The sequence below is a fragment of the Morchella importuna genome, assembly GCF_003444635.1.
Source record: "Morchella importuna strain M04M26 chromosome Unknown Morimp01GS029, whole genome shotgun sequence".
Lineage (NCBI taxonomy): Eukaryota > Fungi > Ascomycota > Pezizomycetes > Pezizales > Morchellaceae > Morchella > Morchella importuna.
The window spans coordinates 27,609-42,462 of record NW_025763426.1 but is presented as its reverse complement, the minus strand read 5'-3'; the positions used below and the strand labels follow the sequence as shown (position 1 = coordinate 42,462).

The 14,854-nt window shown below is 51.7% G+C and overlaps 1 protein-coding gene across 1 annotated transcript; it reads left to right on the top strand.

Annotated features, from left to right (window-relative positions):
• Positions 1-5,183: 5,183 nt before the first annotated feature.
• On the top strand, positions 5,184-9,582 carry LAJ45_08310 (uncharacterized protein; the record flags this gene model as incomplete). The annotated part of the gene is made up of 2 exons (XM_046117861.1): positions 5,184-5,371; positions 5,556-9,582. 2 exons carry the CDS (start codon positions 5,184-5,186, stop codon positions 9,580-9,582), a joined length of 4,215 nt encoding a protein of 1,404 aa, XP_045968787.1.
• Positions 9,583-14,854: the final 5,272 nt, after the last annotated feature.

Below are 14,854 nucleotides of genomic sequence, written 5' to 3'. Positions count from 1 at the left end.
CACCAGAGCCGGCGCGGCGCCGGTACAGTACGGCTACAGCTCGGCGTTCTCTCGGGGAACGATAAAGATGAAGAGGAGGGGGGGGGGTGGCTATGGTCGAGGGTAAAGGGTTTTGCAAATAGAGTGGATACATATTGTTTTGGGATGTAGAGGGATCGCCGCTGTTTGGTTTGTAGGGATTTTTTTGTTTTTTCCTTTCTTTTTTTCTTCTTTCCCTTAGGCCTCTCTCTTCCTTGCTTTTTGTGATGGGAGGATGGATGATGGATGGAGGGATGCTCGTGCAAGGGGACGGTATTTGTTTGGTGGGCCCTAGGTAGAGTGTGTGCGTAGAGTAGGTGTGGGTGTGCAGAGAAAAAGCAGCAGGCGGCCAAGCAAAGCAAAGCAAAAGGCACCACAAAAACACTAGAGGACGAGTACGTTCCTGTCTGTAGACTTCTGTGTATATGCAGCAGGCAGTGCACTCAAAGAACGAGCGCGCTAGGATTACACCAGATGTTTACATACTACATGGAACGTACTCCAGCGGGGTAGACTTCGTATGTTTCCCGGCCATGCCATCTCGTTTTTCCTGTGCTATGGCGACATTATACCCGTGTGTGGAGTTAGTTGACCCTCTTTTTGCTTTCTTTTGTTTTATATAACCCTACTATCTCGGAAACATCGAGTATCATGTAGGGTTGTTGGGTAGAGTACAGTAGGGTTGTAGAGTGGGAAGAGTGGGAGAGAGAGGGTGGAAGTTTCCTTTCCCGGCCGCTGGACTGTCAATGAGCACCCACACCTCTTTTTTTTTGCGAGGCCTTCTTTTTGTTTTTTGCCGGATCCCTGGGCTGGGAGCGAGGGTACGGTTACCGGTTGATTGGATTGATCTTCTCGACTGGACTGGCGCAAGCAACAACAACAAACGGACCCGAATGGGCTTCTCTCTTACCTTCGGTTCTCCTTGTTTTCCAATTTGTTGGGGTATGTACGGGGGGGGGGGGGGTTGAAAGGGGGGTGAGAATCAGATCGCGATGGCGATTCTGTTAGAGATCGGGGAATTGTTTTTTTGGCGGCCGCGGGTACATCTCTACGGTTGGAAGGAAAGAAACGAGGAGAGATCAAGAGACACACGGAAAGATTAGATTGTTGATTACCGCTCCTGCTTCCTTCTCTGCGCTGCGGGCTAAAGGGGGAGTGGAGGGAGGGATGCGGCGGCGGGTCACGTAAGATGGGGGTAGAGTTATGTATGGTAGATATGGGTATGAAGGTATGGGTATGGATATGGGGGGAGTGTAGTGCAGTCTGGGGAAATATACCGCAGGAGGATCAGAATGGGCGTCCCGCAACGCAACGCAAGTGGGTGGATAGATGGGCATGTGTATGTGAATGCTATGCTATGCGATGCCATGCCATGCTATGTGGGTTTCATAAGTACTCAAAGTACTCTGGAAGCAGGTTAGAGTAGCATGTAGCTATGTTGTGCAGGAGTATTTAGTAGAGTAGGGTGAGATGTACATACTCTAGACATGTACCTAAGAGAAGGGGCAGAAATTGAAGGCGAACAAGTGTCAAAATGGAGGTTTACAACTACATGCTGCATCCCTTCTTGATACTACACTCTACTGTGTTGCAATTGTGCTGTTCTGTTGCTGTTGTTTTTTTTTCGCGCGCGCGCGTTTGCTTCCCTTGCTTGGGCGAGTGAGTGAGTGAGTGATTAGATGACGACTTAATCCTCCCGTTTGACAACCCCCCACCCTCATCATGCTCCTTATCACCCCGCGAATGAAGAACGGCGAGATTGATGGATGATGATGTCGGTCATCGTTCTCCCATACCCCCCCCCTCCCCCCCGGAATCCTTGTAGATGTCTTGAAGTGAGTGAGTGAGGTGAGGTGAAGGTGAGTGAGTGACTTGAACGGGTTCTCGAGCGCGGGTAGCACAAGCTCCAAAAGTGGTTTCATTTGTGATCTGCAACAGAACCCTGGGGCCTTTTCGGGTTCGAAACGCAATCCCTCGGTTGGGGTCCCAGGCTAGTAGTAACTATTAAGCCCGCTGATCTAGCTGGTTAGAGAAGTCAACTACTTCGGCAAGTGATTTACTTAACCTCACCCCTTCTAATGATACCTCAACTCACCACTTCCCTGGGTCATGCTGCTTGCTTGCTTGCCTGCTTTGCTGGGTAGAGGCTACTAATGTACGTGCAATGATACCTCTTTTTTTTTTCTTTTTTTTGCCTCCTCAACAGTCTCAACTGATTTGCTTTTTTGCGAGGAACCTTTAATTTTGTTCTTGAGACCGCCGCGCCTCCTTTCCTTCCATTCCCTGTTCTGTGGGTTCCAGAGAAAGGAAACTCTGATATCATACTCTACGGGATCTGGTGTAATAAGAGGTACAGCATGTATGTACCTAGTAGCGTACTCTAGCTCCGCGAAAAAAAGCAAGCAAGCAAGCAGCACGATGATATGATTTGTATATTGGAAGCTCGGTACATAGGTAGAGTGGAGTACATGGTGAGGGGAGGGGGTCGCTTTCGCCGCGCTCTGTGTGGGATCATACTCTACCGCTCGACCGGTTAATTGGATTGGATTGGGCGGTCGGGCAACACCTCTTTTTGCGGATGATAAGAGATGGAGATGGATGGGACCTTTGTACTCTAGGTACTCTACTGGCCGTCCTGGGTGATGATGGGTGATGGGCTGGTATGGTGGTATGGTGGTATGGTATGGACCGTATGGTAGGGCTCATGCAAGTCAAGCAAGTTAGAAAGTTAGAAATGTGCAGAACCCTGGACTCGGCTTGACCCTTTTGACTGGTCGCGCGCGGATCCCCCCCCTTTAAGTTTTACCGCCGCTTCGCCCTTAGAGAGCTTGTACGTCAACAGTGCCGTTTATCGTATTATCTACAAAACGTCTACGCCCTTCCACCCCCCCCTCTATTTGCGTCCTGGCAGAGGCAAAAGGGAGGGATGTGGGGAGGGAGTGTTTATGCATTCGTTCGTTTGTCGTCGTAATATTATGAGGGGGGTCAACAAAAGAACAGCTTCCCCTGAATTTAATTCCTCTCCCCAGTATCATAGGGCAGGCAAGAGAGTGGGCATGGCAGGCAGGAAGGCTATTATACATGATGCTGCGTTAATACTCTATTGTTATGGGACATACATACGTCTGACATATTACCGCTGTGCCTGCCTGCCTTGGTAGGCCCTCTTTTCTGTACCTGACATAAAGGGAGATCCGCAGCAGCATCAGCATCAGCATCTGAACTTCTAGTGCACGCGGGGGAATTCTGAAAGTGAGTGAGGAGAGAGGAGGGGAGCGAGGGGAGCGAGGGGAGCGTCGAGGGGTCGTCCAGTCCTATTTCGTTATCCTAGTCCTAGTTAGAAGTGTAAACCCTGGTCCGTTCTTTTTCGCCTCTTTGCGAGTGTTCTTTGCCTGTCAAAAGTGAGTTCTTTATTTTTAAAACAAGACTTGAACTGGGCTGTGAACGGATCCAGCTCATCGGAGAAAAAAAGGACTCACGGTTGACTCCAGTGGACCTCACTCGAATCTACCCCCCTACCTTGCCTACTATGTACCCCCCTACACTTCCCATACTCATCATTCATCATAAGCAGCATCATCGACTCACCAGTAGCCAATAAGTCATACCCTTAACCGCTTTGTTTATTTGAGGACAGAGTTACATTACTGCCCCCTCCTCCTACGTATTGTAACCCTGCTTTTTGTTCTTTCTACTCACTCTGACTGACCTGACTCTCGCACCCCCCCCCCCCCCCTTACCGGTGGAAGCGGCGAGAGAAGAACGGAGAAGAAGCAGTAGAAGAAGCAAAAATATACCTTTGTCCCTCCCCCCCTGCCTACCACAAAAAGAAGAAAAAGGAAAAAAAAAGCATACAGGGCAGGACAGAAACAGGACCCATCCATGGATGAGAAGAATGAAGAAGAAGGAGGAGAAGTAGAGACGAGAGAGTCAAAATTAGACAAGAGAGATAGAAAATGAACAGGCAAGGACCCTACTTGCACTCGCTACGATACTCGTACTATAACTCTGAATATACCAAAGATATACCCTGTTTCTTTGGATGGACCTCTACCATTATTTTTATTTTTATTTTTTCTTTGCTGCCACTTTGCTCGTCTTTTTTTGCCGCCCGGTGCAGGCAGGCAGGTGAGTGAGTGGGTGCAGCAGCAGCAGCAGCAGCAGCAACAGGCACCAACGATTGGCTGGGAGCTTGCAGGGCCAGGGCGATGAACATTGGGAAACTCGTCACCGGGCCGCAGTAAGTGTAGTGGGTAGTAGGTTATCATGGTTATTTGCAAAGGTGAGAGCGAGAGTGTCCCTTTTTTTTCTTTTCTTTTCTTTTCCTAATTCTGGACTGTAGTCACACTAGGTAATTTTTCTGTTGACCTGATCACCTTTCCCTACATAGGCCTCCGTAATATAACAACGGCTGCGGGACTAGCAGTTTTGCATACATACATCGAGATTCCTTTCCTTCACACACCCCCTCCACGTTAAAACATATCTCTCCTCCACCCCTCCACCACACCCTCCCTCTCTGGGACTTTCATACATACATACAGTCTATATACTGGTGCTGTAGCCCACACTTTCATTCTTTCTGAGCTTCACTAGGGCGTGTACGTGCAACATTACAACATCATACATCATTTTTTCACTTGGGTTTAAGGGAAAGATATCTCTCGCGTAAGTTTTTTCATCACCACCTTGAACGTTTGGTCCCCCTTTGGGGAATGTGTTTGGGAGAGTGTTGGAGGGAAAGTTTGATGGCTATGACGATATCGATATGGCGGTGGTGATATTTTGATATGGTTATGGTTGTGGTTGTGGTTGTTGGGAGGGCTGGATTGTGATGTGATGGTTGTGGGTTGTGGGGTTTTTTTTGGGTGGTGGTGTGGGCTTTTTGTTGTTGTTGCAAGTGTTTGTTACTTACACTTTGTGCTATATCAACAAAAAGCAGGAACCGCACTATTACCCTTTTCCTACATCTTACTACTATTACTACCCACTCTGGCCCACTCCACTACTATTTGGAACTATTACTACAACCACAACCACAACAGCCACAACCACCCTACAAACAAAACAAAAATACTAACTAGGGCCAAAAGTTCACAGAATAGCCAGTTAAATTACCAACAAAAAGAGTTACTAGGCTCGGAACCCTCTCCCACAGCACCGAAATGGAGCCCGTGGAATGGTCCCGGATGATGGCAGACATCTTTTTCGCCCATCAGGACCCGCTGGGCGAGCTGCAGAAGTTCAGACACCAGGTACCGCCGTTTGTACTGCGGACGTTTTGCGATAATACGGCCATCACAGCGCCGCCGGCGAGCGGGCAGCAGATGTGGATCTATGATCAGAACCAAATGTACATTCATTCATTCTTTCCTTTTTTGAAGTTTTCCTCAATTTCCTCGTTTTTCCCTTTATTTCCTCAGTTTTTTCTATTTCCTAGTGTTTTATCGCTCTCTCTATTCGCACGGTCATGATTCTTTCTCTATTTCTTTTTCTTCGTTCTCCGTACTAAACAGTGGCCCCGTCCCCCTCTCCAGTCCCACCTGCATCGTCAACACCATCACCACAACCCCCGGCAGCGATCCCGACACACTCATCATCTACCGACCCGCCACTCGCGAGTTCACGCAGCGCCGCTGGACAGAGTGCTTCGGCGCCGACGCCATCTACAGCCGTTTCTTCGACAACCTGACCACCGCCCGCTACATGCGCGAGCGCTTCGCAAAGTTCGAGCTTCTGCAGCATGTCGACCGCGACATCTTCCAGGGCCTCGTCGACCCCATCTGGCAAATCCAATCGCTGCAGCACACGGGAAACGTCACCCTGCGCCGCGACGACGTCTGGGCACTCAGAAAATTCCTGCACCTGATGACTGGCCTGCATGCCCGCGATCGCACGATGCATCTGCTAGCGCATGCGCCCGAGATGGAGGATGCGCGAGTAAGGAGGAAGCGATTCATCGAAGCCAGGGCCATGGAGCACCCGAGGGACGTGTGGCTGTATAATGCGGAGCAGACGCTCAAGACGCCGCACCACGAGGTACACACGAACACCGCAATTTTCGACCTCGACAGGGAAGACTACCGTGTCAACGCGCGGGAGCGATTTCTGGTGCTGTGGGAGGCCGGCCCGGGGGATGAGTTTATCCTGACAGAGAATGGGTTTGGAGGGTTCGAGGGCGGGCAGATTGGCGCGAGGCAGGACTCGATCATCAATATGGGCTCGAGGGAGTTGGAGCAGCACATGTATACAAGGGACTTTATGTGGCACCAGCTGTACGTCCTGTCGCCGACACTGGTGGCCGCGCTGTGCCACGGCACGCTGATGCATCCGGACCTGACGCGCGCGCAGAGGAAGCGGTGGGGGCTCAAAAGGTCGCTGCTGGAAAACCTGCCGCACGAGGTGGCACCAAAGTACTACAAAGACATGACAAAGGCCGATGTGTCGTTCCTGAAGCCTGGGTTTCCGATCCCACAGGACGTCGAGCGCGCGTTCGCCGCAAATGTGGCGTTGGAGAAGCGAATGGCCGACGAGATCGAGTTCCCGGTGCAGCGACTGTCTCCTAAACAAGTGTCTATGGTCAACAGTGTTCTTCTCCACAACCAGCAGAACGGGCCTATCGTCAAGTCAGTGTGCTGCAAGTCGCCGCCAAAGTATCAGTCGCTGTATAACTCGCTCGTGATGTTCCAGCAGCAGCCGTGGGACAAGTACTCGGCCGAGGAGCAGAACGACTACTCGCTGCTGACTGAGCGCCTCCGCGTGTTCCTGCAGCCCGCAGCCCCCGAGCCCCTCTCTGCCCATCTCCAGTACGCCCAACAGCAGCAGCAGCAGCAGTTCACTCACCAGCTCCCACCGCACCAGCTACACCAGATGCCCACCATGCCCATGTCAATCTCCATGCAGCCGCAGCCGCAGCCCGCCATGCCCGCCGACCCTCGCCGCCACTTCGCCGCCGACCGCTCTATGACAATGCCCGAGGTGCCGCGCTACGAGCAGCAGCCAATCCACGAGATCCGCCCCACACATCTCCGCGCAAACAGCCAGATGTCGCATTCATCCCATACCTCCTCCTTCCCGTCCTCGCAGTCCTCGCAGACCTACTCCTCCGCGTCCAGTCAGACGTCGAGCAGCAGCGCCACAAGCATCGATGCTGTCCCCCGCTTCGAGTCCAAGGCCGCCCCTCCTCCTCCTCCTCCTCCACCACAGCCACAACCAGCACCCACCGCCGCCGCTCCCGCTCCCGCTCCCGCCCCCGCAGCACGTGAGTCAAGGTCACGCCCCCAGTCCCCTGCCCGCAAGACAGAGAAGCCCCGCAGGACAAACTCGCAGACCGAGAACGTGCCCAGCAAGCCGGTGAAGCCAACGCAGCAGCAGGCGCCCAAGGCGGCTAACATCGTCATCGAGCACACCGTGCAGGAGATCCAGGAGCGACACAGAGGCCGCCAGGCGTCAAGGTCTGACCCGCCGCCACCACTACTCCCTCAGATGAAGGTTAGCCCGATTCCGGACCGTGTGGAGTTGACGGCGTCGAAGCCAAAGCCGAGACACCAGCAGCAGCAGGAGCAGGCCAAGGCTCAGGAGCAGAAGTCCCAGCAGCAGCAGCCACAGCCGCAGCAGAGGCAGCAGTCACAGCCGCCAGTTCAGCAGCAGCAGCAGAAGTCGCAGCAGCAACAGCAGCAGCCACAGTCGCAGCCTCAGCAGCAGCAACAGCAGTATCAGAAGCCGCAACCACAGAAGCAGCAGCAGCAGCAACAGCAGCAGCAACAGCAGCAGCAACCACAACCACAACCGCAGCCAATGCAGCAGAGGTTCCAGCCCCAGCCACAGGCCCAACAGCAAGCTCCCCTTCCCCAGCCACTGCAGCAGAAGGCCAGCGTCCTCCCAGAGCGCCCCATGTACGTCATGGACGTTATGGACCCCATGCGGCCCTTCCAGCACGAGCACGAGCGCACCGAGCCCCCGCCGCAATGGAACTTTGGCGGTGTCGAGCTGCAAGGCCACCAATACGATAACGGTCTTCCTGAGTCCCGTGCCCACTCCCAGCAGTCCCAACGTAGCACAAGCATGTCCAACGAACGCTCCTCCCAGGGCAGTGAGCACGTCAGGCAGCGCCAGTACGAGACCGAGCGCCAGTGCCAGTACGAGGTCCTCATGCAGGACCTGCAGTCCCACCCCCAGCCCTGCGACCGCAACTCCCAGACCAGCGAGACAGCCAGGCGTCAGCAGTATGATAACACGCGCCCCGAGCTTGGCCAGATCCAGAGGCCCATCCCGCCCACTGATCGCCACAGCGCCGACACCGTCTCTTCCCGCGGACGCCCCTACGAGCCGCCAAGGCCAGAGCAGGGCCAGATCCAGCGCCCCCTCCAGCGTCCCAGCCCTGTAGCGGACGGCAGCAGAAAGGTCGAGCAGTCCCAGCCAATGAGGAACACTGCCTCCCATGAACGCTCACACCAGTACGAGCCCAAGGCAGAGCAGCAGTCCCAGCCCATGCGCAACACCGGCTCCCACGACCGCTCCCACCAGTACGAGCACAAGCCGGAGCAGCAGTCACAGCCAATGAGGAACACAATGTCCCATGACCGCTCATCGCACTCCAGCGAGCACGCCCGTCAGCGCCAGTACGAGTTCGAGCTTCTCAAGCCCGAGCAGTCCAAGCCTCCCCCAGTCCCAGCACACAAGACCCCGCCCCAGATCCACAAGCCACAGGCCCAGCGTCCCGCCAACACCACCACCAACAACAACTCCAACTCCAACAACTCCACCGATGCTCCTGCAGCCGTCGATGAACTCCGGGGACGTCCACCATACGAGATTGTCACCCCGGAGGGACTCCAGCCACAGCAGCAGCAGCCGCAGCGCAGTGCAAACAGCTCCAGTGAGCGCCAGATGCGTCCCGGTGTCGAGATTGTCCGCCCACATACCCTGGAACCTGTACGCCCGGAGCCGCGCTCAACCCTGCAGCCGCCCCAGGCCCAGCAGAAGCCGCAATATGGTGATAATGTCAACGCCAAGGTCAAGCAGCTCCGCTTCGAGGCTACGCTCACACGCAAGCTCTCAAACATGAGCCTTGACGGGTCCATGATCGTGCAGACTGGCGATGACAACGAGACCGACATGAGCGACAGCGAGAGCGAGAGCGGGAGTGAGGACGACGATGACCAGACGATCGAGGGCGAGGACGAGGACGAGGACGAGGAGGAAGATGACGCTTGGGAGGACGAGGGCTTCGCCGAGTCTGAGGAACTCACAAAGCCAAAGAGCACCAAGCCGCATGTTCGCTTCGCGGACCGACCGCTGTCCCGCACGGGGATGCGCGGCGTGCCTGTGCATATTGAACGGCCGTTGTCGAGGTTGGGCTTTGCGGCACACCATCTGGGGAGGAAGGTCGACTTTATTGAGCGCCCGAGCTCGAGGCTGGGCAGGCGGGTTGAGATTGTGAGGCCGTTGTCGAGGAATGGACAGCGTGCGAACATGGGGTTGGGTGCTGGAGTTATGAGGCAGACGCACGGACATGGACATGGGCATGGACATGGGCATGGGCACCACCATGTGCATCGTTGATGATCTTCATGTGGGATGAGCTGGCAGGCTGTTGTGGACTGCAGTGCAGCAGAGGAGGTTTTTTGCTTTTCTTTGTTACTTCTTTCGGTAGTCTTTTTACTCCTTCCTGGGTTTCTTTTATCCATTCTGTTTTTTTTTATCTTGTGTTATTTCCCCATCTGGATTTTTCTTTTGGTTTATGTCGATGATTGCATCCCATCCATCCCCCTAATAATGCCTCTTTCTTTTTTTTATCCCCAATTTCATTTTATTTATTATTACTCGGTTTTTTTATTATTTTATTTTTCTTTTATGGTTATCACGGAACATTGACAATGTGGAAAAGTATATTTGTAACAGGCAGGCGTTTCATGGGGATATAAAAATATCATGTATCTTTTTTTTTTTTTTTGGTTGGCTGATGGTTTATTATATGTATTCTTTGGATTGGTTTCTTTGGTCTGGGTGGGTTTTTTTTCTTGGTCATGTAGAGTGGATAAAAAAAAACTGGGCGAGGTTTTCTTTTTTTCCGGTTTCCTATTTGTTTCTTTGGGCGGGCAGCATATGGATGGGAGGAGGGGGGTCGATCTGGGGTGGATTTTTTTTTATATTTGTTTTGCCAATTGGTGGTTGTGTCGCGTCGTGTATGGTTAGTTGCTGATTGATGATATCCTTCTTATTCTTTTTTTATTTTTTATTCATTCTTTTCGTACTTTCTTTTATCCTATCTTATTCTTATATTCTTTCCATTATTCTTCTTTCTTCTTTCTTCAGTGGTGAGGCCGGATTGCTTCTTTTATTTTTGTAGGGAATTAACGGTGGAGAGGGTTGTTTTGTTTATTTGTATTTTGGTTAGCTAGTTAGTTTGCTAGTTGTTATGCCATTCTTCCGGAGGGAGAGAGGGAGGGGGACAGTTCGATATTGTCACCCCCTCTTCCTCTCTTTTTTTTGTTTTCGATCTGGATCTCAATTTTGCGTGCAATTGGTGATGGCGATGGGCGATGGGTGATGAGGAGGAAGTGTTTTAGCCATTTCTGCCTGCCTTACTGCCTACCGGGCCGGAGGACTTGTGAGACTGCTGCTGCTGCTGCCGTATTTGATACTTGCCACATGAGAAAGGGCAGCTAGCATGTGGGTAGGTACTGTGGTATTATTACCGTACGTACCGGCCGGGCCTTAAGTATTGTATTTTAGCAGCGTGCGCAGTCGCAGTCGCCATACAGCTACATACCACAGTAATTCGTCTCAGCGGACACTCACATTGACGTTGAAATTACTTATTCTGGTCATTTGTCTTGAAAACGCCCCCCTTAATCTTCCCTCATACGCGCTGTAAAAGGCAGCTTCGACGTCTGTGCAACCGTCCGCTGAGAAGAATTACTGCGGTAGTTGCGTTGCGTTGCGTTGCGCCTCTACAAACCTACAAACAATTGTAAGCCAATTCAATTCCCCCGATCGAAATGTAGAGCAGCCGGGCGGGAAAAAAACAATTGACTCATTGCCCATCCAACATATATACATACCACTATCGTGCGGTTGAGAAGGGGAGGGGGGGGGGGGGGTGGATGGCTATTTATCCACACATGTGCTCACTGGCGTTTTTGGTTGCTGTGCACCGACCGGGTCCGGGTATTCTGGGTGATGAGATTGGGGATGGGGATGGGGTCGATGGCCAGCTAGGCGTGATGGAGGAGATGGATGGAGATGAGGATGGGGATGGGGGTTGGGCGTGATTTGGATCCTTATCTTTATCTCTACCTCTATCTGGGGTGGAGTGATGGCGTGGAGTGGTGGGCGAGTGCACGTGGGTTAGGTGCGGTGGTGGGTTAGGTGTGGTGGATGGGTGAATGATAGACTGGCCGGCTAACTGGCCGGCTGACATAACTGGGTGGCTAAAAGTAGACCGAGCTCGAGTGATTGATTGATGGAGCAGGCGCCAAGAGATGCATATGATTAGGTATGATGAGATTACTCATCTAACTCTACAGAACCAACCAATCATTTCCCCAAATGGCCTCTCTCCCGCGGCCCGCCCGTCAAGCTTAAGTGCAACGGCTTGAAGTAAGAAGTGAATCAATCAAGCATTATGTACCTACATAAACCTACCCGTCCCGTACTCTACATAAAAAAAAACGGCCCGTCTGTACATAGAGTAGATCCAACACGATCATCTCGACCTCGGCGCTCAAAGTGCTATGTAGTGAATCAGCACATGTTGTAGTTATCTGCATGGCTCGCCCCGCGGACGCAATTAACTCCTGAGCGGGCCCCTCTGTCGACGTGGTAAATACTGTACAGTATGTAGTTGGATCTTGAAATAGCTATAGTTCTAGGCCATAAACCATGGGAAGGCGCGGCGTAGCAACCTCCCGGGCCATCACGACTACCCACCCAGCAACCACAATCGATCCTTTGGAGAGCTGGTTTTTTGTATAGTTATTAAATAGTAGCTAAATAAAAATAATTTGACATTTAATATCTTGTGTACCAACCCCTTGCCTTTATAACAGCTCTATTCTCCTAGGCATGCTCTCAACTAGCTACTAAATAAATCATCAGATAACAGTTCCCAGCAATAAATTAGACCTTCCTCCACGAGGGGCTTTAATACTTAAGGTGATCTAGTACCATATGCCAAATGTGGGTACTGTTGATGGTAAAGCTTCTTGAGGTGTACCCAAACATGTTCAATGGGATGGAATAGGCAAGCCAGTCCTCCAGAACATCTACCCTATTCTCCTCCAACCAGAGTTGTAAGACTCCGGTTTTTTGCCACAGCAGGGAGGCTGGTCATTCCCTCCTAGCTGTCTGGCGGGGTACATGGTCTCTGGGCGCCATCGGTGGTGGTGAAAGATTTTGTGTTCAGGCGTTGCGACCTCGCGCCTTTCCATGGCAAGTTTCCAGATTTCTTCACGGCCACGTAGAGGTAGAGTAGAGTATTCCGTGCCGAGTTTAATTGCCTACATGTTCTGCACTGCATGTACATATGTCTTTGTTGCCTAGAAAACTTGGTAGGTAATCTTTCTTGCTGCCCGCGCCCGAGCGCGAGGTGCTTCCTTCTTTCTTTCTAGGGTAGTTCGTGGCAGATATCATACGCATCTAGCTAGAAAGTAACCCTCTGGTAGAGCACCATCTTCCAACTCCAACTTCACCGCCAACTCACGCACATACCCTCTCCACGTAGAGTATACACACGTACGTACCCCCAGAACCAATATATATATATATATATATATATATACATGCGAAACGAAGCAAACGCACAACAAAACCAGCAGCAACGAAGCACCGTCCATCCGGGCCACCCGCTCTAAAACCCCCGCCGTTCTACATTCGATTACCATCCCACCCTATCATGTCCAACTCTGTACCTACCTACCTACACACAGGAGTATGTACCTACGGGCCTCGCCTCCTCCTCCCAGCCATTCTTATCGTTTCTCCCAGCCCTTCCTTTCCTTTCCCAATGGTATGTATGTATGTATGTATGTATGTTATATGCAGTTCCACGCTGGCACAAATCAACACGGCCAGCTAACCGCGAGACCAGGATTCGACCCTCGGTCCCCTCCCGTGTATATACAGACCAGACCGCCGACCTGCCTGCGGGCAAATCAGCCGCGAATTCGAACTCGGGAGTCCTGCGCTTCTAGAATAGGCTCTGGCCCTGGTAGCTACATTACTACATGTAGATTGCTTCCGCATGATGATGATGGTACTGCGCTGGTAGTGGTGCGCTTGCAATACTGCCCGGTAAAATATATATTAGAGAGGTGGCTAGAGGCGCTAGCTACATGTATGTAGCTCACAGGCGGGCAAATCAGCCGCGAACTCGTACTGCGCTTCGACTAGGCTTCAGGGTTCCGGGCAACTACATGTACTAGAATTCATGGTACAGTCACTCACGGGGTGAAGGCGGATCCTGTCTGATGGCGGCCAGGGACTTGAGGCTAACAAAAGAGTTAGGTTTTTGGACGCCAAGGGAAAATTACTGCAAATAGAACCATTGGATAGGATCCGCCGTTAGTAGGTGAGCGACTGTAACGGTAATGGTGCGCTTGATAATGCCACGTAGAACACATATTGGGGGTTGGAGCTAGATAACAGAGGAGCTCATGGGCGGGCAAAACTGCCGCGGGCCGATGTCATTGCGCTTGTGAGTGGAGGGAGGAGGTTGGGAGGTATGCCACGTTATCCATGTTTGTGTTTTATGCGGACCAGGAGAAAAAAAACTCTGTCCTGGCTAGCTAGCATGTAGTGTAGTGGTGCTCTAGGCGGATTCGTGATATCTTCTAGCTAGCTAGGCAGGTGGTTTGTCCGGCCGGACCGCGCTTAATGCTTGATACCTATACTCTACATACGCATACCTACATGTATGTATGTATGTATATGCGCGCATTGTATTATGTGCTTCGCCAGATTGTCACCGTCACCTGTCGGAAAGGTGAAAAATTATCAGTGGTCGATTCCTCCGAGTAGTCGCTATTTCGAGGTAGTGGTATATTAGCCGCAATAGTAGCTATGAGTATCGTCATCAGCGCTTGGGTTATTACGTTAGCCGGGGAATGATGATGCTGCGTTTGGAGTTATATATTATTGTACCGTACCAATTGCAGACCCGGAGTACCGGCCGGCCAGATATATGTATATCTGTCCAGGTACATGATATCAACTCAGTACTGTCAGCGCTTACTATCATATCATATCATCATATCATATCATATCGTGTAAATAAGAAAACAGCAAAAAAATAAAAAAAAAAAGGGGAGAGAGAGAAAAAATTCTCATAGGGTAAACCAAGTGGTTAACGATCGCGCGATGGAGCAAGTAATGTTCTGTTTAATACTTCACAGCTACATGTAGGCGCATATGCACGTACACGCGAACGCCGACCTGCGTCTATCGCGCCCCGCATAGGACCTGCCTGTTGGGGACGGGGGCCAGGGTTGGGCGAGTGGTTGTTTGTTCCCGAAAGTTTGGGTGGGGATGGATGCGGTCTACTACTATTCTAAAGTTAGTTAGCTACAGTACTAAGCTAGGCAAGGGATGATGATTGGGGTTGATTAGTGTATGGATGGATTGGGATTGGGATTGGGGGGGGGGGGGGGGGTGATGATGGATTGGGCAAGGAAGCCTATCTACCAACAAGAAAGCTGTGAAGGGAATCACGAACCTTAACGTCAGCGAGTGGAGTGTTAGTTAGATGTGTAATTGTGTAATTAGGGTTCCAATGTCACTATTGGAGCGGGGCGGAGGAGAGAGCATCCATCGTTAACGCCCACGCTGCAGACAG